This window comes from Lonchura striata, chromosome 3, assembly GCF_046129695.1.
Source record: "Lonchura striata isolate bLonStr1 chromosome 3, bLonStr1.mat, whole genome shotgun sequence".
Taxonomy (NCBI): Eukaryota; Metazoa; Chordata; class Aves; order Passeriformes; family Estrildidae; genus Lonchura; species Lonchura striata.
This window is the reverse complement of record NC_134605.1, coordinates 99,782,535-99,803,730: the sequence shown is the minus strand read 5'-3', so window position 1 is coordinate 99,803,730 and position 21,196 is coordinate 99,782,535. Positions and strand designations below refer to the sequence as shown.

General features: G+C 39.5%; 1 protein-coding gene across 1 annotated transcript; it reads right to left on the bottom strand.

Annotated features, from left to right (window-relative positions):
• Positions 1-9,850: 9,850 nt before the first annotated feature.
• CIMIP5 (ciliary microtubule inner protein 5) lies at positions 9,851-13,243 on the bottom strand. The gene is given in 8 exon segments (XM_077781769.1): positions 9,851-9,906; positions 9,909-9,960; positions 9,962-10,040; positions 10,672-10,710; positions 12,999-13,038; positions 13,041-13,103; positions 13,106-13,174; positions 13,177-13,243. Coding segments are annotated over 8 exon segments (465 nt in total).
• Positions 13,244-21,196: the final 7,953 nt, after the last annotated feature.

Genomic DNA, 21,196 nt, shown 5'->3' with positions numbered 1-21,196 from the left:
ATTAAAACGTGCTTCTTATTTAATAAGCCATTTTCCTAGAACTAATTTGCATGCATTCACCTCTTACTGGAAGTTTATGGTTCCGGGGGTTTATTAAGAGAGATCTTTTGTGATTGTATTCACTGAATGCTTCAATATTAAAGGTGACTTTCCCTTGAAGATTTTTTCGTGTATGTGCTGTTATTTCTTGTTACATAAAATTTGTTGAAAACCCTCTGTAGGCCTCCTTATCTGTTTCTCCACCGGTTCCAGCTGTGTTTATCATCCTGTGTGCATACATTTACATTCTTTTATCTTTTTTTTTTTTTTTTTTTTTTTTTTTTTTTTTTTTTTTTTTTTTTTTTGGCCAGTTAGCCTTTCAGCAACTTGAGGGGAGCTGAAAATTGTTATTCTTTAAGTTATTTATCACAGGTTACTGGAGATGGAATAGCTTCTCCAGAACATACACCTACCCACCATACACAGTTAGATACAAAACCAGTAAAGTTTTTGTACTTCTCATTTTGTCAGAACTAAATAAAGGTTATCCTAGGAACACACATTTGTACTGATTACGCTTGGACAGAATTTTCGCTCTTTTGTGCCTCCATATGGCCAGGACTGCTCAGACTGTCAAATCTACACCATTAATTCAGAGTTTTACCTAAACTGTAATTGCTTTAACATGAGGCATTATTCACGGGTATAACATTTCTTCTTTTTTTGTTTTAATTTTAATAAAAGTTGTATTTTACTATGGTCAGTAGTACTTAAAATGGCTTGAAACAGGTACATTGCATTAATTCTGCCTACCCTTGATGGTATTTTAAACCTATTTCTAATTCTGAATTTGTAAATCATGTTTCCCTTTGATAAGTCAGTCATAAAAGGAAGAAGAAGTACATAAAGTACTTCTTTATGTAGAAATACATGCAATCTCAAAACTCAGAAATAAATGGCCCCAAATACAATTCTTATGTAGAAACTGTGTTTCTGGTAATACAATTCAAAGTAATCAAGCTTTTCAAAGACAATAAGGTAAAAGAAGAAAAGAAAATTTGGGTTTACCTTAAATAGTGACTGTTCCAAGATTTTCTTCATAAACTGAGTTGTTGACTTTGTGGGAGCATTATGTACTTGAAAAAAAGTTGAGACATTGTCATACAAGATGAAGTTATTTAAAGTTAGGTCTGAGGTGTAGGTGTGTCTGTCGTTTCAGATAATAGAAATTGCATATTTGCACTACTGTGTGGATGCTGATCCAAAACACCTATAAAATTGTCAGTAATGTGTGCTGCCTTGTACCTTCCTACAGTAATCAAGAAGCTGAATTAACTTCAAACTATTAAACAGGTCCATGAGTCCATTTTATTCAATTATATTTTTATATTTAAGAAGTTATTAAGTATTTAGCTTTAGTCAGCATTTTACCCTTTTGAAAACAGAACCTACTTTGCATTGCAAGCAGTCAGATGACCAGGATGATTTACCATCTCCCCTGCCCTGTCTGTGTAATGGTCCCACTCTGCATCTGTTCACTGCCCACGTGAGAAGCAGCTTAGGGAAGGAACAGACATCACAATGCTGGGCAGTCTCATCCAAGGTCATGAAGAAAAATTTAATCTCAGAGCAGTATGAGAAATTCTTTCTAGTCTGTCTACATTACTTAGTTCTACATTGAGTTTCAGTTTTGGTGAGTTGCAGCAGAATGCAAGACCCCTTCAAATTGCATTTCAGGAAATGAATTTATAACATCTGAGTCTCCAGTGCAAATTTCCAGTTTTGCAGCAGATAGGCAGTGGTTTAACACTGCTGCACCTCAAATGGGAATGCACATGTTGATTCCTATTGAAAATAACACAGAGAAGGAAAATAATCTTCCTGTCATAACTAAGGACAAAAAGCCAAAACATTTTTTCCCCATAATGATGTCGGCTTATCACAGTTGGATTTTTGAACAGAATGCCTTACATTTTGTGGGTTTGCAAGGAATGCAGAGAGTGCACTCCTGCTGGTTATTTCCACAGCCTGCCATGCTAACAGGGAATAGTTCATTTTATAGATAATTAATGTTTAAGCTCTAGGTTACATCGACCACTGAGGAGCCTGTGCGGATGGGGACAGTCCCTGAGAGACACATAAAGGAAGCTGGGGATGGACAGAGTTGCCAGGGACAGCAGGTTACAGGAGGCTATTTTGTTTGCTCAGGGAAGGGAGCATGAACAGTGTGTCAACCCATAGAGCTCAGGGAAGAAACCAGAGGAATTAGACGTACCAGCACTGTTACAGGGCTGTGACCTCTAAGGGATCACAGGGACAGTATGGCACAGCACATTTCAAGTGGGAGGATTCAAGCTTTTTTGGAAAAGCAGACAGGGAAATGAGTGGAAGTTGTGTTCTACACAAAACAGTTTCTATTTGCCTGGAGCTTTTCCCTGCTTGTTGTAATAAGCGTTGAGTCAGCTGAGAGCTGATGGGTCAAAATTGGTGATGATCCTGGCATGGGGAGCACTGTGCAGGCACCTTCTATAAATTGATAGGAAGAGGAAGCAGATAAAGCTTGAAATAACTACAAGGAGCTCACAATTGTAAGAACTGCCTGCTTTGGAATACAAAATTGCTCTGCTATCTGGAGGAGCACCCAGTAGGGTAAAAGCAGTCCAGCCAATTTTTGTGGGTCATCAAGAACATTCTTTTTTGTCCCAGATTTGTTACTCATAAACAAGAAAGGAATTAAAAATAGGCAATGTTCAGGTAAAGGGCAGCCTTGGCCTTTTAAGGTCCAGGACCTTAGAATTAAAACCCCAAGAGAAGGAAGGAAGACAAATAGTAGAATAAAGATTCTGGGCTTCAAAAGAACAGAATATGTCTTGTTTGGGAAATTGGTTTGTCAGAACCTCTCAGGAACATGTGATGGGGGCAATGGAGATCAGGAAGGTGCATTGAAATTCAAAGAGAAGAACACGCTCACAGAACAAAAGCTGGCTTGGCTGGTGAGCTGGAACTCAGGCAGGCAGAGGAACAGCTTGGCTGATCCAGCAGAGCTTCTCTGAACTCAAACACCAAAAAGGGAGGGCTGGAAAGAGGGGAACAGGTATGAGCTACTCAGGCATGAGGGAATGGAGTTGAGTACTGGAACAGTGGCCCAGAGAGGCTCTGACATCTCTGTCTGTGGAGATTTTCACAACTGAACAGGACAAGGTCCTGAGCAACCTGGTGTAACATCAGCATTGGCCTTGCTTTGAGCAGGGGCTTGGCCTAGAGGCCTCCAGAGGTCCCTTGTGGCTACATGACTGTGATTTCCTGTACTTTAGTCCTTACGCAAACTGCATATTTGAGGCTCCATTCTGCCACCAGACACATCAAATTAAGACATGGTAAAAATTATCAAGACTTTAAAACAAAATTGAAAAAGGATGGCTATGATTTTAGGTACTCTTCGCGTCTGGTTGTCTTTGCTGAACACTTGTAGTTCCCAAGGACTGTGAGCTTTACTGTTGAGGAGTAGACTGATGCAGAGTTGTCACAAAAGCTCACCTTGAGGAAGAGGTTATCTCTGTGCTGAGGCTCCTTGGTGGCACAATGACACTGCTTCAGCTCTGACTTCAAGATCCTTCTCACACTAAAGAAGTCCAATGGATCCCTGTGTGCTTCATGTTTGAAGTTACATTGTACAAATGTGCATGACAGGCGTATAAAAGAAACCGTGGAGGTTGCGTGTAGTTTGTTGGTTCTGCCTGCAGTGTGTTGTATATATTTGTGGGAAATGAAAACATGACCTTATTTATATAAGGTTTACTTGATGTTATGCTGAACAGAAGCATAACAAATAGAATGAAAGTACTATAAGCAAAAAAACCCCCAAACCCTCTTGACTCAGTGTTTGGTCCAGAATGTTTTTCTGAGTTAACAGAAGGCCTTAAGACCGTTCTGGGTAATGACATTTATTGAAAATAATATTGCTATCTAAAAAGTAGTACTGATAGAGCCTAGAATGCCAAACACAGGTTTTAAAACCTAACCCAAAAGCCTAACAAAGCTAGGATCTGGGAGGAGCAGAAGAGAAGGAAAATACACTAACTAGTGTCCCTATTACTAAATCTGCATTGAGCTTGTAGCCCAGAGAGAATGTTGAGCTGCAGCTTTTGGATGTGGAACAAGTTATGTTCAGATCCATACTTACATCTGACCAAAGAGGAGGCTCCAGCAGGAGTTGAGAGTACATAAGGGCAGCAGCTCTTGCCAAGGTCCTACTGCATGATGCCTCCTGCACTCTTGCTAAATGTCTTAAGATTCTCCCAGAGTGTTCAAATGGATCTGCCAGCACGGAGGAGCAGCTACAGTTACAATCCTGCTTATTCCAGCAAAGATCATCATCATCTCACCAGGTCTGAAACACTGCCAGGTGTGGGTTTCACTCTGGGCCTTGCAGGGTTTTTTATGTATCTCTATGGTAACAAACACAGTGCTAGCAATGTGTCAGCATTCCATTAAGTTTTGTGGCAGACAGTTGATGTAAACACTGTTTTTTCAGTCTATCTGACTTTAAAGAGACATAACAGTGTAACTGCTAAATAAGCTTTGTGCTAGATCATATAAAATATGTCCAGTGATGATATTTGGTTATTAGTAACTGGGAAAAGTGAACCCACAGTTTTAAGTCATAGTGTTTGGGTCATAGAGTGAACCCAAATGTCATAATTTTTATTTTTATTGTGCCAGTTTACTTGGACATTACCTCTTAATGCAATTTATCAATCATTATATGCCTGCTGAGACTTTCCTCTGGGTTAAGAGACAGTTAATAGAAATTTGCAGTGGTTTTGCTCTATGAGTCTGGCATAAAGGCTTTGTGCTGACATGAGGCTGTAACCCCAGACCTTGGAAATTCCATTTTTAAGTGCTGACAGTTTTTTTGCAGATATATAGGTTCATGCAGCTTCTCAGAGAGGCTTTGGAAAAGTCACAAGCTGAAGTCAGTCAATATATGCCCTGTGACAGAAGAGGGCTCTGGGCAGGCCTGTGCCAGCACCTCTTCAGCTTTCAGCAGAATTCTTGAGTTACATGGAGACATATCTGTGTTTCAAGGAATTCATTGGCACAAACATGAAGTTTTCTGAAGAAGGAAAACATATCTGATGTGGATTCAGAGTAGCAAGTAAAATTTTTAAGAGAGACATTCAGATTTAGGAAAATTTTAGTGGTTTATATCTGTGCAGGATTTAGGAAATGCAACTTGAGACCCTGAGAGGCATAAAAAAACAAAACAAAACAAAAAAAACCACCAACAAAAAAATGCCCCACTTTAGAAAACTGTTGTCTGATTTAAGAAGAACTTTACTTCAGAAATTTATTTCTTTTTAGAAACTGAGCAACGTCAGTATATATGCACATAATGCATAGAAACAGATGATGCACCGACTGGCAGTATTACCCATCTAATGTTCATACATAATCATCCTTGCTCTTACCAGTTCTAGGAATCTTAATGTTTATGCAGTAATTGTCACAGTACAATGAGACCTTCTGTGCAGGAAAACCTGTTTCTGTTTTTATTTTTTTTCTTTTTTCTTTCTTTTTTTTTTGTTTTGTTTTGTCTTAGTTTTTTTTTTTTTTTTTTTTTTTTTTTTTACTTTAGAGTAATCTAAAGGTCAAAAAACAGTTTTAAATACAGTTTCCAAGAAACAACTGGATTGACAGTAATAAACCTTATTAAATGAAACTTTATACTTAAGGTGCCATCTGGGAACTATATACAAAGACTGTTCTAAAAGCACAAGAAACACAGATTTATATGAACTTAGGTATTTTTTTTTAAATATATATTTCACACTTTTTAAAATTTAAATAGAACTCAAAATGCAAACACACAAAATCCAGATGTAGTGGAAACGTGTTCACATGATAAATATTATAGCTATAATCAAAAATATAGAAAATAAAGCAGATATAACTAAAGAAAGATCTAAATCAATGCTGCTACCCACTTGTGCCATTAACTGAAAGAAATAAAGAAAATGAATTCTCTAAACATGGATAATCCCTTGTTTGAGATCTGGAAACAAAAGTGAAAAAAAAAGCTTAAAAAACTGAAGCCCAAGAGATACACCATAAGAATACTTTACAAGTAATTTACCACACAGTTTAATATCTACACAATCTCTTTGATAAATGGACTCTCTACTGATTATTTACAGATTTCACTACTATTATAATCTCATCCAATCTTTCTAAGACACTCTGCTTATATAAATAAGGATTAGTTAGCAAAGATAATTACTGTAAAAGAAAAATGCTAAACTTGGGATGAAATTGCAGTCTAGAGTTTGTCTGTTTGCTGTCTTCTACTTGCAGGTGCTAAGGCAGTTTTGATTAGGACCCTGGATATTCCCAAAAGGTCTTTTCTGGAGGTAGCTGTACATGGTGGAGAGACCCAAACAAACTTTGGAATTGTAATGCTGGAGAGCTAATTGCACAACATAAAATAATTTACATGTAATTATTAGGGAGAGTGTAATAATTTAACAAAATCAGATGTCCAGTTCTACACAATGTTCCCATATCACACAGATGATCTGATCTATTGCACATAGTAAACTTTGGTTCTCAAGACATTCCCCTTTAATAATTAAAATGTCAAAATGCTTAAGAGTTGCTATTGATTTCAGCAGGAAATAGGAATGAATTTGAGTTCTGTGGCGAACAGAGCTGGTTCTATCCAGTTGTTGTCCACTAGTATTTTAGAGAAATTTCGATTAGCTTGAACTCAGAAAGTCAAGATATAAGCTTAATTGCACATAAAAAGAGTCAGTTGTGGGTTGGTGTGATCTCACAACAAGGCACAGAGCTACATTTTCCAAGGTTGGACTCTTCAACAGTTAAGTAAAAAATTATTCCATACTTTGGCTCCTTTTCAGGTATTCCTACAGAGTTTCCAGTTGTGATCTGTTGGCCTGGAGTGACCATGCAAGGGAGGATGCAGCAGAGGGGAGTGCAGGGCTTTTCCTGTGCTGTACACACATTGTCACTGCATGTCCCCACTGCAAGATATGCCTGGCACCTCCATGACTGCTTTATCTGATTAAGGACACAGGACTATATATTTTTACTGAAGACTTTGTCAATTTTTTAAAAGAAAATTGGCTGTTGCCATTCACAGAAATTATATAATATGTTTTTTGTGAAGTGTCCTTACATGGCTGTCAGGAGGGCACTAAACAAGCCTTTCAGATGTGTGTGATTAAAAGAGACACATCTAGACTTTGTGAAAAATATCATATATGAGTAGTTAGAAGAATTAGAAATATATTTCAATTTTAAAAAGTTATTAATCTGTATTTTTGAAATCTATTTAAACCTGGTATAATTAAAATAGGAATTAAAAAAAAAATTTGTGAATGTTTTTGAAAAACCATTTTTGTAAAATATGTTCTGATCCCAACAGCTCTGGTTAGTCATACAATTGGTGAAAATATCTTCAGACAGTTATTCAATTTATACAATACACGACAAACCCTATTAAATACATCCCTCTTGATGGACGTATGTGTTTAACCTTCAAAGGTGGAGATTCCTCAGGGAATCCATTTCATGCTGTATTATCCTTACTACTAGATTCCCAAAAAGTTAATGTGATTCTTCCCTGCTAAAACTTAAGCTTGTTATTTTTGCTGTTGCCTGACACTCCCGCGAAGTGCAAATTACTTATTTTGTCATTCCAGAGAGGCACACGTATCTAAAGACTGCTATCCTCTTCCAGGACTGCTTTTTTTCCTTCAGGTTAAACTTTTAAGTCTTTTTAACCTTTCCTTATATTACATGTCTTCCTATACTCCAGTTGCCATCACTGCTTCTCTAAACTCTGATTAGTAGCTCACATCTTTACGGTAAGATGTGGAAGGTCCTGTCCAAAACCAGAAGTGCATCAGTTGAAACAATGCTGGTTCTAAGTGAAGTGGGAGGATTGAATCATGTGGTGCTTAGACCATCCTCTTACCCTCCAGTTTGCAGGAACTCTCTGGGAGAAGGATTCTCTGGATTCACACACAGTAAACAGAGTCAAGAATCTGGAATTATTTAATGCAATTAAAAAGGCACTAAGTGTCCTTTTTGGTGGATTACTTGATGTAGACTGAGTGCCATCTGGAGGTCAGGAAACATAGAGCTCTGTATGCTTTCATGCTGAAAAACAAAATCCCCTAGGTTTACAAACAAAATGTTCTTATATGAGTAGGAGCTTGAGCCGACAGATACTGGGCATCACCACTCAGTGTAAAGTTTGTGACCCAGAGTAAGGCATGCAAAGGCAATGTCTCTTGTTGTTATGCAACCACCAGAAAATGTGTAACCTCTGAGTGGCCTGTGAAGTTTTCAGAAAAAGCTCTGGACAGCACAAGGACAAGAAAAGTCTTGATCTGCTTTTTCTTCTCCCGCTTTCAGGAGACAAATGAGTTCCTGGCGCAGTTTTCTACTCACAGGAGAGAGCAAAAAGCACTTCAGCTGAACAAGAAGTTTTAAAAAGATGGTTCCTATTAGGTGTGTCTGAACTCAGTTCTCCATCATCATTCATGTCTGCACAGAGTGGAATCAGCCTTCCTCACCTGGGCAAGTTGCATGAGGTGGTCATCCTTCTTTAGGTAACTTAGCTGTCATCTTTAAAGCCCTGATCCTTCATAGTTCTCACTGTCTTGAGAAAGTCAAGAGGAGAAGTGCTTGGCAGTCATGACTTCAGAGGTGGGACCTGGCTCTTCTTGCTACAGTGCCTTTTATTTTTTGTCTGAGACCACATGGATCAGTGATCACACTGGTCACAGTGGTAACCTAGTTTGCTGGGCTTCCTTCTGCCACTGAAGTCTAATCATGAAAACAAATAGCTTTAATTGCAAAGTGTGAGTGCACCCATCTTAATCTCACTCTGGTGAGAAAATGCAGTCTGTTGTTTCAAGGCAATGCTAATGGTTTCTGTGTTGAGCTCCATGTAGGCCTGAGCATGATCCTGCAGAAGTTACATACAGCTTAAAGAACAGATATTGTGTGTACCCTCTCTCTGCTCTGCTCCTTGCAGATTTTTCCCTACAGAACAACAGGCCATAAAGTTTCAACCTATGTAATGAAGATGCTCTTGCTGAACAGGCTTTTGTTATTGTTGTGTTGATTTAACTTGAGGATGGTTTCCCTGGGAAACCATAGATTTTAGGGATTATGAACCTGTTAAATTCAAGACTGACAATCCTGAAGGTGTAAGACAAGTTGCTGAGCCAACACGCCTTCAGAGCAAAATGTGAAAGCCTTCTTCCTTGTCAATGAGTTTCCATCAGCTAAACCAGAAAAAAAAGCATAAGGGAAAGGAATTGAAGAGCAGCAAATCCACAGAAACAAAAATGAAAACTAGTGTGAAAAATATTTGTTCTTCCTCCCTCAGCAGGGAGTGGTGAAAAGCACAGAGCATGTCTCACGTGCCCAAGTATTATTCTTTAGAGCAAGTTTAAACATGCAGATGACAGAAGCTGATTAATCCTTGTCTAACTACATGAAATGCAACAAGCTGCTGGTTTTTATCATGCTGGCTTTCAGAACTGGAAGTGCATTTTTTATGTTGTGACTCATCTGAGCAGATCTCTTATAATTGTTTGCTTTCAGGAGATAAAATTCAGGAAGAAATGGCCTTTTGTCTGTAGTTTTGTTCTTTCAGATGTTAGTGGCATCCTTACTGTATTTTTCATGGGAAGATGGATGAGATCTGTAGTGCTGTCTGTATATGGTGCAGTCACTCGAAATACGAAGAGGATCATCTATTATGGCATTGTTTGACCAGATCTGTTTTTACCCTTGAAAGAACTTGCTTTGTTGCTGTTATATTGTTACTGAAGCACTAGGAAAGCTGGAGCTCACTCTCAAGTTTCCTGATTCATGCAGCACTACTGAAGAATTCATATTTACCAGAGCCCTGCCAAGCTCAGTATTCATATGGCTGCCAGTAGTTTTGGTTGGTTGAATTGGAAACTTTGCTTGAGAACACAGACATATAGCTTGGCAGTGGCTTCTGCTCCTTTCTCTTACTCTAGATAAAACAAATACCAATAATAAGTTTTCAAAATTGAAAGAATTGCTTCTTACAAAAGTACAACTTACTGAAATTATTTTTAATATCAGCACTTATAATATCAGCCCTTCTGCTTTCAAAATTAGAATTTAAATGTATTTAAATATATCATATAAAATGTACATGAAAGTGTAGAAATAAAGCAAAACAATTGAGGATTTTTTCCCCTGTTGTCTTATGATAGGATAACAGAGGGAAATGAATAATTTTAAAATGTGTTGCATAAAATGTTATCTGGGATGGAAGTTACCCTGTTCTAGAATGGTTACAATGTGGGAAGTTTTTTCTTTTATTTTTAGTTAGTGGCTTGGGTTTCAGCAAGATGATTATCTTACAAATTTGCTCCTAGGAAATTGATTCTTCCAGCACCTGTCTTTTTGCCAAGTTGTTAACATTAAAACAGATTGAACACACATAGGTAGCAGAGGAAAACATTTCAACTCTATTATTTTTCCTAAAGATTATAGTAGTAAAGTAGTAAATGTGCCAATAATGCCTAGATATGCTTCAATTTGAAATATTAGCCTAGCTCAAATAGATGAAAACTAAAAAGAGCATTGGTACAGTTAAATGTCTGTTCAAAACTCAATATTTGGTCATGGTTCTTTAGGAAACTCCAGTTCTGGTACCTTGGAATAGAAGTAAAAAATATAGGGTCAAATTTTTTTGTCTTTAAATAAATTGGTTAATGTTGTTCATAATTGAATGCCTGTTCAACTGCTCAGTTTGACATGTGCAGCCCAGCTGATAAACCTGCAGATTCCTGGTACTAAAACCTGTCTTTTTGGTGATGGAGCCCAGGGTTTTCTTTATTTCCATACTATATGAGGAGTGGGTGTTGTTTTTGCTAAGGGAAGGTGAGAATACCATGTCCCACAATGCCTTGTGCAAATGCAAATAAATTACTTATGACCTGATTTGCTCTAGAAAACATTGTCCAATGCCTTGAGGAAGACATAGCATCTTATTATTAAAATGACCAATACTTTGCTGGCAGAAGTCCTGGTAGGAGTTCCCAGAGCCATATTGCTGCCAGCAAATATCCATGGGAGTATTCTGTGCAGATAGGTAGCTGTGCTAGGAGCACATGGAGTCAGAAAACCTGACTTTGGCACTTCAGCTCTGTTCTATACCTGGTGTGGGACTGCAGGACAAGTCCTTTGACTTTCTATCCTTTGCTTTCCTCGACCTGAAATGGCAAAAACATCAGTTCACCCACTATTGTAAGAGTACTGTGAGTCAAGAGAGGAAGCAGTTCTGTACAGCTCTATCTGCAGCAGGGCTCAAGGGACACCTGGGCTGACTCTGAGCTGCTTACCTGTGCTGCATCTAAGCTCATTGAACTAGTGCTGAAGCTGTACATCCTTGTGACCTGAGCTCGACTGTACAGCACAGCCATGTACCATGTGGAGCTAGGAGCAATGGATTTCTGTGCTGCACTCGCCTGTCCAGTACAGATATGCCCCAGGTGCAAATAAAATCGAATTTATGACTGTTGTGTTTATCACTATATGTCTTGGTATACCAGCACAGGACTGAGGTCCTAGAATTTTTTATGTTGATATGCAGCCATTATTTGAGCATTATCAGGTTTGGGTGCTACTGGATGGTGCTAATTAGTCAGAAATGTCATGGTCTCAGGCATTGCCCTACATCTACTTCAAGTCAGACCATTTAATGCATACCAGCCTCTCTCCATTATTGTTTTTGGGACAGGAATGTGGAAGTGAAGGACAGTCCCCTGCAGGCTGTAGGGTATATAGTTTGATTAATCCATCTTTAGGCATCTTTTTCTTTACAAGTCTGTCCTACCTTTTTGCAAGAGTTTCTGTCTTCATAGCTAAAACTGGAAAACAGAACATGCTTCAGCTGTATGATGTGTTACATTATACATGAAAGTGAGTTTGCACCAATATTCATGACTATCAACCCCAGGGACAGGCACAGAATCCTTCCTTCTGCCTTAGCTAGGGAATGAGTATGGAACAGGCTGAGACTGTTGAGCAAGAGTCGGAGTGTCCCAGCACAGCTGGGAGGGAGTAACATTGCCCTGGCTTTGCATGCGTCAGAGTCCTGGCATCAGCCTGTCCCTCGAGTAAACAGAGCCAGGCAAGACTGCAAACACGTCTCTGGGGAAATCAGGGATGGGATCTGCATCTCCTCTGGAAGGCTGAAGGGGGTGAAGGTTTTGGATGGTTTTGTTTCCCATTTTAGAAAATTCTGAGTGATACTCTTTTTCTTCCCTTTCCTTAGCTTGGGCAATGTGCAGCTGGAAATGGAGCTGACTTTAATTTTACCAAGAATATTCTTCTAATAGACATACTGATGATGTATACTGAAGTATAAACACTTACTCAAGATATGTGGCAGAGACAGGATCTTAATTTTGGGTTCCTTTGGGTCACTGGTGCGTGCACAGCCAAAGCTTAGGTTGTACGTGTGCAGCAGTCTGCTGAAATACCACAGCAATGGGGCAAGTTCAGTAGATTTACAGACTGGGAATACAAAATTGTATTTTGGCAGAACACTCTGTTCAGCTTCCATTTCAGCCATTTCCAAGAGTATGAGAAGAGGTGATAATATCACTCTGTCTGCAATAAATTATAAAGCTTGGCACTTTTATGTCTTCATTGTGGAAATCTCTAAGAGCTAAAAGATACTTAGCATGCAGTTCTTTGCATTGATTTTCAGCTTAAGCCCAGCATGCTGGAGATATTAGGACAGATTTTGTCCAGTGAAGGAGAGCAGAGGTAATGTAACCCTAGAAAGGAAGGTATTAGGATCTGATCCAAAGTCCCTGCAGCAGCAAATTTTGTTTGATAGTGTTGGCTTTGGATCAAGCCCTAATGCTGTCAGGGACTATCAGGACCATTGTCAAGACAAGCCAAAGAGACATGAACTGGAACAAGTGACTTACCAGAATCTTCTTCCTCTCTGTCCAGCCTCCACAGACTCTAGATCTTATCCTGTTGGACCTGGTCTGCCTGCTTGTCTGCCCAGGCCCAAGCAGCCATTTGTGCAGTGGTTGCCAGTTCTGCTCAGCTGGGCGCTGCTAGGACACAGAAGGAGCTGGGGCTGGTTGCCCCAGAGTATGGTTCCTGTTTGCTAAGACTTAACCAAGGTATTTCTCCTGATTCCAGAGCTCCTTTCCAGCTTGTCCATTTTGAGACTCACCATATACCCAGCCTTTTTAGCCATATTGTGACTTCTCAGAAAGTGAAACCTATTCTTGTTTGCACTTTTGAAGTTCCTTTTCTCCTAACATTTTTTTTTCAGCTGTTGCTTTGGAGTGCTTTCAGAAAATATACACAGCAGCACTGACAGGCAGTGCTCAGCACTGGTTTATTTCCCTCTTATTTAATGTCCTTTTCCTACTGCTTTCTGTTGCATCATTGCTTGAGTGCTGTCAGGATTTTCATGGTAACAGCAATTTCATAAGAAGTGACTGTAATTGGAAGCAATGGGATCTCCAGATGTAGCCAGCAAACTCTTAGCTTACAAGGTGATTACAGTGACTGCAGCTGAGATCAGCCTCTATTCCAGATCCTCAGAACAATAAAATCTTGTTTAATAGCAAAGGGTGCTGTGCAGATTGCTGCTGAGTAGTCAGGAGGACTTTTGTTGTGGTTATGTAGCAGAAGCAAAAGCTCCTGAAAGCTGCTGGTTTCCCTGTGTGTTTACTGTCTCTATTGGAAACATCTGACTTGTGAATATACACCAGAAGAGGAGCAGAGACACAGTGTGACAGCTGCTGGGGCCTTGAACTCTGTTTGGGGCAGAGATGTTTGGTTAAAATTAAGTGTTTCAAGGAATCTGTTCTGAAAGCTTCTTATTTTCAAGTTTTAAAAAAAATCTTTTCTAAGCACTTGGAGAGTTTTGTAGAAGGCATTAAGCAACTATAAAGGTTTTAAGTAACTTTAAAGGGTCATTAGTATAAAAAGTGAGAATTTTCAAAACAGTGTCCAAAATGTCCGTGTTTGTCTTTGCAGTCAGCCTGTTGGGCTTCTGTGGAATGAACTCACTTCCTCAAGTATTTGTGACCTTGCAGGAAAACAGAATATTTAAAGTATAAATTTCCTCTGAAATTCTTGACTGACTTGTTTTTGAGTAGTGTGGATTAGTTCCAGACAAATTCTAAACTCTTGTTTCATCTTTCTGGTAAATGCTAATGAACTTAGAATCTACTTCAGGGGGATTTTGGCAAACTTATTTGCTTGCAGTATTGGGAAACATATACTGAATTTGGCAGATAATTTCTTTAACAATAGTTAAATACAATAAATAAACACAACAATCCAAACACTTTGTGTAGACAAGTTGAGCAAGAAATACTTCTACAATTCTGCAGTAATTATGAAAAAGTTGTCCTGAATTTGAAGATTGTAATAACTTAAGATAAATTCCACCTCAAACCCCTATGTTTGCTTTGGTTTTGAATTAAATTTTAGTAAGCTTTTTGTTTATTTGCTATTTTTATTAGATAATTGAAACATGAATAGTGTTTTTCATCTCTTTCTGCCAAAAAGAAAAAGAAGTCATGTAGCCACATAGCATTGTCATGAAGTGAAGAAATCTAGTGTTTTTCAGCCTGGACTAATAGTTGTCCCTTTTCCTCTTGTGGAATCTGCTTATACTGTTGCATTTGGTCCAGGGTCCTCTCCAAGTTGGGGTGTGTGCAGCTGGTTGGAGATCAGTGTTTTAGCAGCATCTGATTGCTTTAAAAGGAATCTGAGGCACATTTGGAAGAACCAATGCATTAATCAGAGTGCATGGGATTTTAGCTCCTGATCTGTTCAGAAAAGGATGCTGATGGAAAGTCTGTTCCTCTTAATTCTAGTGTACAAAGTTCCTGTATCAGATCGGAATTTTAATTCTGATCATTCTTTCAAGTCAGTTTCTGCAAATTTAACCGTAATAAGGTAAAACTTGTACTGAGGATAGCCTCCAAATGACTACTTTCAGCTACTGAATAAACTGGACAGAAAGATTACAAGCATATATATTAAGTCTATGTCATTGAGTGATCTCAGCAGACCTGGCACAGATACTAAACTGTTTCCCCTCATTTTTCCCATTTGCCAGTTTAGCATTTTATTGGCTCATTTGAATTGGTACAACTGATTTACTGTGTACATATTTTCATCTTGTAGGTTGATGTTTATTGTGGCTTCATGCCACATGAATCGATGTAAACTGATTAGAACATCTTGATTTTTTCTAGCTGGGGACATGAAACGTAAAAAATAATTATGAGTGTCACTGTCAAAGATGGCCTTTGCTTAGAAGTTTGTTTTGTGGTTAATTAATTTGACAAGCAAATGCCAGGGCCTGTCATTTTGAAGAAGAACTTGACTGAGGTTAGTCTTTTGGTTTTACAAGACAAGTGATAATATGCGCTACAAATTCATCTGGCTGAAATAATGGCTGTTATTCCTTGTAGTCAAAGGAAAAGATGCCTAGAGAGGCTTTTTATAGAGGAAAAATTTCAGACAAAACCTTTTTATTTGACCACAAGAGGGTATTGCAGTATCAGTTATACAAGACTTTTACTAATGTTTGCCTTTATATGCTCTGACTTATTTTTAAAATACATATTTCTCAACACTTATCATTTAAATTATGTAGTAGTTAAGAAAATCAGGGTTTGTATGCTGGTATTTGATGTTCTTGTCCAAGGGCAATTTCTGAATTGTTTTTTCCTAACATTTATAGTAAAAGTTTCTTAACACCTTATAGGTTCCCTTCACTGGAGACTGAGACAGTTACTCTAAAACAATGAAAAACTTCATAGAAATGGCTTGCAAGGATACATCAGTCACATTAGAGAAATAGTAATAGGAGATGAATGTGTTGCTGCTTTGTCTAGGGTGCCCATTGGTCCAGGATGGAGCTGGCACAGTCAGTGAGACTCTGATCTGATTTTTCCATGTGGTTTTATTTGAAGGAATAAGTTCTGAAATCTTTTTTAGCTCATTTGTGTTTCCCAGTTTTCTCATTTACACCCAATTCTTCTACAGTATACATCCAGTATTGATTTGCATTTTTTAAATAACTCAATAATGTGTTGCAATACTTCCCTACAAAAGTTGTGTATTCTGAACTTTAAGGGATGTGTTGCCAAATGTTTGTGCCATGGGAGAGGGACCCAGAAGGATTTTTGGATTCAGCCACTCCTGCATCTACTGCTGAATTTAGGAGAAGGTGCATGGGATGCCTGCATGTCTCTCAACAAACTCACCTTGTAAAAGAAGTAGAAGAGCAGCCATATCGCCTTTTCTGTGAAGATCAAGTTTCTGAGGGTTCTGATAGTGACTGATGGACAACAAAGGAATTTGCATACAAGCAAGTTTGTGAGCTATTGCAGAGATTTAAGGAGCACACACATTTAAAAGCCCCAGTGCACTGCATATTCTAAGAGATGGGAGCAAAAGCTGGAGGAGAGGGCAGCCCTCTGGAGACCAGCTTCTCAGAGCAGGTCACAATTTGGAAGATCTCTGTCACTTCATGAGAAGTGAAGACATCCCCATGGAAATCTTTCAGCACAAGCAGTGTTTCCTTCCTGCCTCACATAGTGGCACTTGACTTGTCACCATCATCCTCCTGGAACGAATGAGGATCAGGCAGTCAGGGTTGCAGGCTGGACGGGGGGCTGTGGTGATGGCTGGCAGAGCAGGCTGTGAGGTGGTTGGTCAGAGGACACTGAGCACCAGCAGAGAAGTGACATTTGGCAGGACATTAACACACTGCTTTTTCGTCAGCCCTGGCCATTAAGCACCAAGGGCTCCAGAAAGCCTGGAGATGGCAGGTCCTGCTGGTGAGCCATATCTTGGTCTGGCAGGAGCAGAATGCCTTGGGTCTCTGTATGCAGCAAAATAAAAACAAATCCAGCCACTACCACTTTGGAGTCAAACTCCTTTAAAGCAATTTATGTAGTTGATTGATTAAAGGCATCATGCATTAAGTTTTGCTGTGGGTTTCTTAAAAAAATCTACTTATTTCATATATATATGGAGTTCTGCTGATAGACTGTGGCAAGTGGAGTGTCTGTTGCATCAACAGTGTACAAATACCATAGGAGGAATGTCTGCCTCCAATGACACAGAGTCTGACACTTCAAAATACAACCAAAGCTGTAGTACAGACTGCAAGAAATCTGTTGTGATATTTTGTATCCCCTTATAATGGCAGTAAAATATGTTAACTACTGATGTGCAGTTTTCCCTATTTGAAGGAAAAACTATTTATTTGGGCTGGTGTGTGAGTAGGAATTTGAAGGTATCTGGTTTTAGAAGAAAGAATGTTAAATATATGTAGTGCTCCTCAGTGGCTGGTGAATCTTTTCAGTTGCTATTGCACATCATTTAAGTCTCAGAGGCCAGATCCTGTAAAGAAGTGCAATATTGTAGGCACAACCAAAGTTATCTTTGTGAGTCAGAGTTGAGTTAAAGTCACATCCTCACCACAGCAGGGAGCTCTGGTAACTGCACAGTGGAGCTTGGCTTTATTCATCTCCACTGTTGGCTTGCACAATTTGTTAGCAGGTCTAGGAGAATTGCAGGGTACAAACTGCTTGAGTGCTTTGCAGAGGCCGTGCTTTGAGCTGCCTAAGCACCCCTGGCAGTGGATTGGCCTCTGAGTCTGGTGTGGCTCTGATTCCTGCACTCCTGGGGTCTGCAGCTGCTCACAGGGCACCTTACAGGGCAGGGAAGCTGCCTCACAAACACTACAGAGTTTCCCCTCTCTGCTACCTGTAGCACTGTGGTACCAACAGATGTATTTTTTTTTCCCCTGTGAATTGCAACATTCCAGCTGTTATTAATACATATTTCAATGCTCAAGATGCTTTTCCAGTTTTGGGGTATTTTGCATTATTCTCTGGTTTTTACCTGTCTCCTCTGGCAGCTAAGGGTATAACTTGTTGATTGATGTACATTTTAGTACACTGAATGTTTCATTTGCCATCTGCTCACCATATTCATAAAAGACATTAACTTTCTGTTTTTTATGTGAGAAACCAAAAATTCTCTACTGCAAGTTATGCAAAGTTTTCAAAGCACAATACCTAAAATTTATTTTAAATTGTGTCTCACTATTGAATGAAAGGTGGCACCTGGCTTTCAAAATGTTCTTCACCCTTGTTAGTTTTGTTGGCTGAGAATTGAGCTACTTCCTCTTAATTTTTTTCAAGGTAACTGTCAGAATCTTCTCTGAACATGTCAATCACAAGCTTTATCTATTTTTCAGCAAAGCTTTTAGCGTTTTCATTGCAGCTATTAGTGTCAGTTTCCTTTTTAACTGTAGAAGATAGTGTCAAATCACACTTCAGGCTGATGTTTGTCCACCTCTGACTGTTGGAGTTGGAAAGATGTTCTCCCTAAAAGCAGGATGTTCCCATAATGGGGGTTGTGTATAACCTTTTCTTTGATATACTAAAATCTGGTGGCAGATTTCCAGAGATGATGGGAATTCAGGTCTGAAGGGACCTCAGGAGTTCTCTAGCCCAACATGCTCCTCAGAGCATGAGCTATGAAATCAGACCAGCTGGTCAGGGCTTTATGCTGTTGATCTTGAAAGCCTCCAAGGACAGAGATTGCAGAACCATTTTGGGTAATGCATCTCACGTCAGGGTTGCCACTGTGATGAAGATATTTTGGCTTATATACAGTCAGAACCTCTCCTGTTTCAACTTGTGCCCGCTTTATTTCATTCCTCCACTGAGCCATGCTCTAAGCAGCCTGACTGTGTCTTTCCAATAATCACCAGTTGTGTTGTCTGTGTTACACAGATGTGTCAGACCTTTACCTGACCCACTCTGTTCTCTGTCCCTGCCTGATGTGACCATTTACACTGCTCATGCCCAGCAGGGCAGATGCTCCATGAGATCTGGAAAGGAAAATATCAGAGTGTACTTGGAGTGCACAGTCCATTTTGGCATTCTTTTCTTAGATCACCTGCACTGTTCTGTAGCCCTTATTCACTTCAGCCTTATTCCTTCTGTGGTTGTACAGAGCTTGACTGTGTTGCTGTAGAGTTGGAAAATTTTGCTCCCTGAACAAATGGACATCTAGAACAATGTGAAATATTCCTGGATGTGTTTGGAGCTTTTTCTTTTTAGCTCAGTTGTGCAACTATTCACATGTGAATACTCAAACAGGCAAAACTAAAAAGATAACAGCTGCATTCCTAGACCTTTAGGCCAGAGTAACCAAACAGACTTAGAAAAAATTCAGACTGGATTTTCACTGTATCAGGTGCTTCAATAATGATCTTGTTATGGTGTGATAAAGAAAATGGGAGTCTACCTCTTAGAATGGGCTGTATTCCAGTTTTCAAGACAGGTCCCTGTTTCAAGGAAACCTTTTGCTTAGGTCACTACTTAAATTTAGAATCCTCTCAAAACAGTATACAGAAATACAACTAAGAGTGCAGTTGTAGAATTAGGATTAAATCCTGTCTTCTTGCATTTGGTCACTTAATGAAAAAAAGGGCAAGATCTTATCCTACTTTCTGTGTGAACTCCCCACATAATCTACACATGTACAGTATGAGTATCATATATCTCTCTTTAAAAATCCAGCTCTGATCACAGTGCTGATAGAACTGCACCTAGCACCATTTTCCATGTAGGCATGATGAAAAACTTCAGCCAAACTGAGATTATGGAAAATTGTTTCCCTGTTTCACATGAAGCATTTAATCTTGAAATATAGTGAGATCAGTGAATCATTAATGAGGAACAGGGTTTCCAAAATGCTTCCAGGTTCTGGAGGACCAGGGCAGAAAACAGGGCAAAACCTGACAGCATGAAGAGCCCCATGTCAGCTGAGGTCTCCTACAGCTTCCAGCATTCCTGGCACTTAATAGCAGGCATCTCAAAGTTTTGAGATATTGGGCTACCTGGAACCTTGGTTTCTGGGCAGACTACTCAAGGCTTCCATATATTTTTAAAAGAATGGAAAAAATAGCAACCAAAATAGGAATATTCAGATGGGCTTTTAAATTCTTTGTCTACTTCAGCATTCTGAGTCCTTGGTGGATTAAACCATGACAAAAACATTTTGCAAATCTTTGTTCTTGTCTGCTGACCGTGCTAAATTTCCTTTAAATGCATTCCAAATTGTTTAAGACTGACTAACCCATGCAAAATTAGTTGGGTCAGTGAGATAATCACACACAGAAGCATCTACTGCCATTTAGAAAGTCCTAGGATAGCTGAGAAGTACATGATGAGCCACCAGGTCTCCAGCTAAGCTACAAGAGACCTGCATCTTTCTACAAAAGCAGGAGGGACAGGCAACATCTGGGTGTCATATTGCACTGGATGACCATGAGTGTGTCAGCACTTCACATCCTGACATCCAGCTAAGAGTGTTATTCAAACAAATCTCCCACTTACTGCATTGTGGATCTTCCATGGAGTGGTCCTGTTCCACGCAGCCTGTGGGGACTCAGAGTGCTGCTGGGGAAGGTGAGGTGCAGCTGCTCACAGCTGCTCACAGCTGCTCACAGCTGTCAGCACTGAGCACCAGGGAAGGGCAGGCAGCCCCTGACCTGCAGCATGGGTTAAACATCTCTGAGGTTCCTTAACCACAGCCAGTTTCTCTCCAAAGATCCACTTTCTGCTGTTGCACATGAGTTCCCTGCGCCTCCATTACCTGTAGGGTGGCAGAAATATCCTTAAAGGATAGCAGCTGTTGAACATGAGATTACTGTGAGGGAAGGTATAACTACACTTATGCTAGGAAAAAAGTGCCAGGAACCACTCTCTGGATGGAATCATAAACTTTTCCTGTTACAGAATTTCTGAGTGACAGAGAGCATGATTTATATCTGGAGTGAGACTTGAGCTACCCACTCAGGCTGGGCCTCTGATGGGCAGCCTTGATGGGGCCTCGAAGCCTTTGATGCAGTGGGAATTCAGTTGTGGCACAGTCAGAAATTGTGTTAAGGTAACTACAAAGTAATCAGCTATCCGAGCATGAAGTAGAGTAGAGCTGCAGTGTGAAAAGCCTGACCACCTTAAGGCAAAGGTAAACAATGTTAGCTTGCCAATCAGAGTGCCTTTGTAACCTGTAAACTATGTAGAAGTGTATAAAAACTGCCATCTTCTCTCGA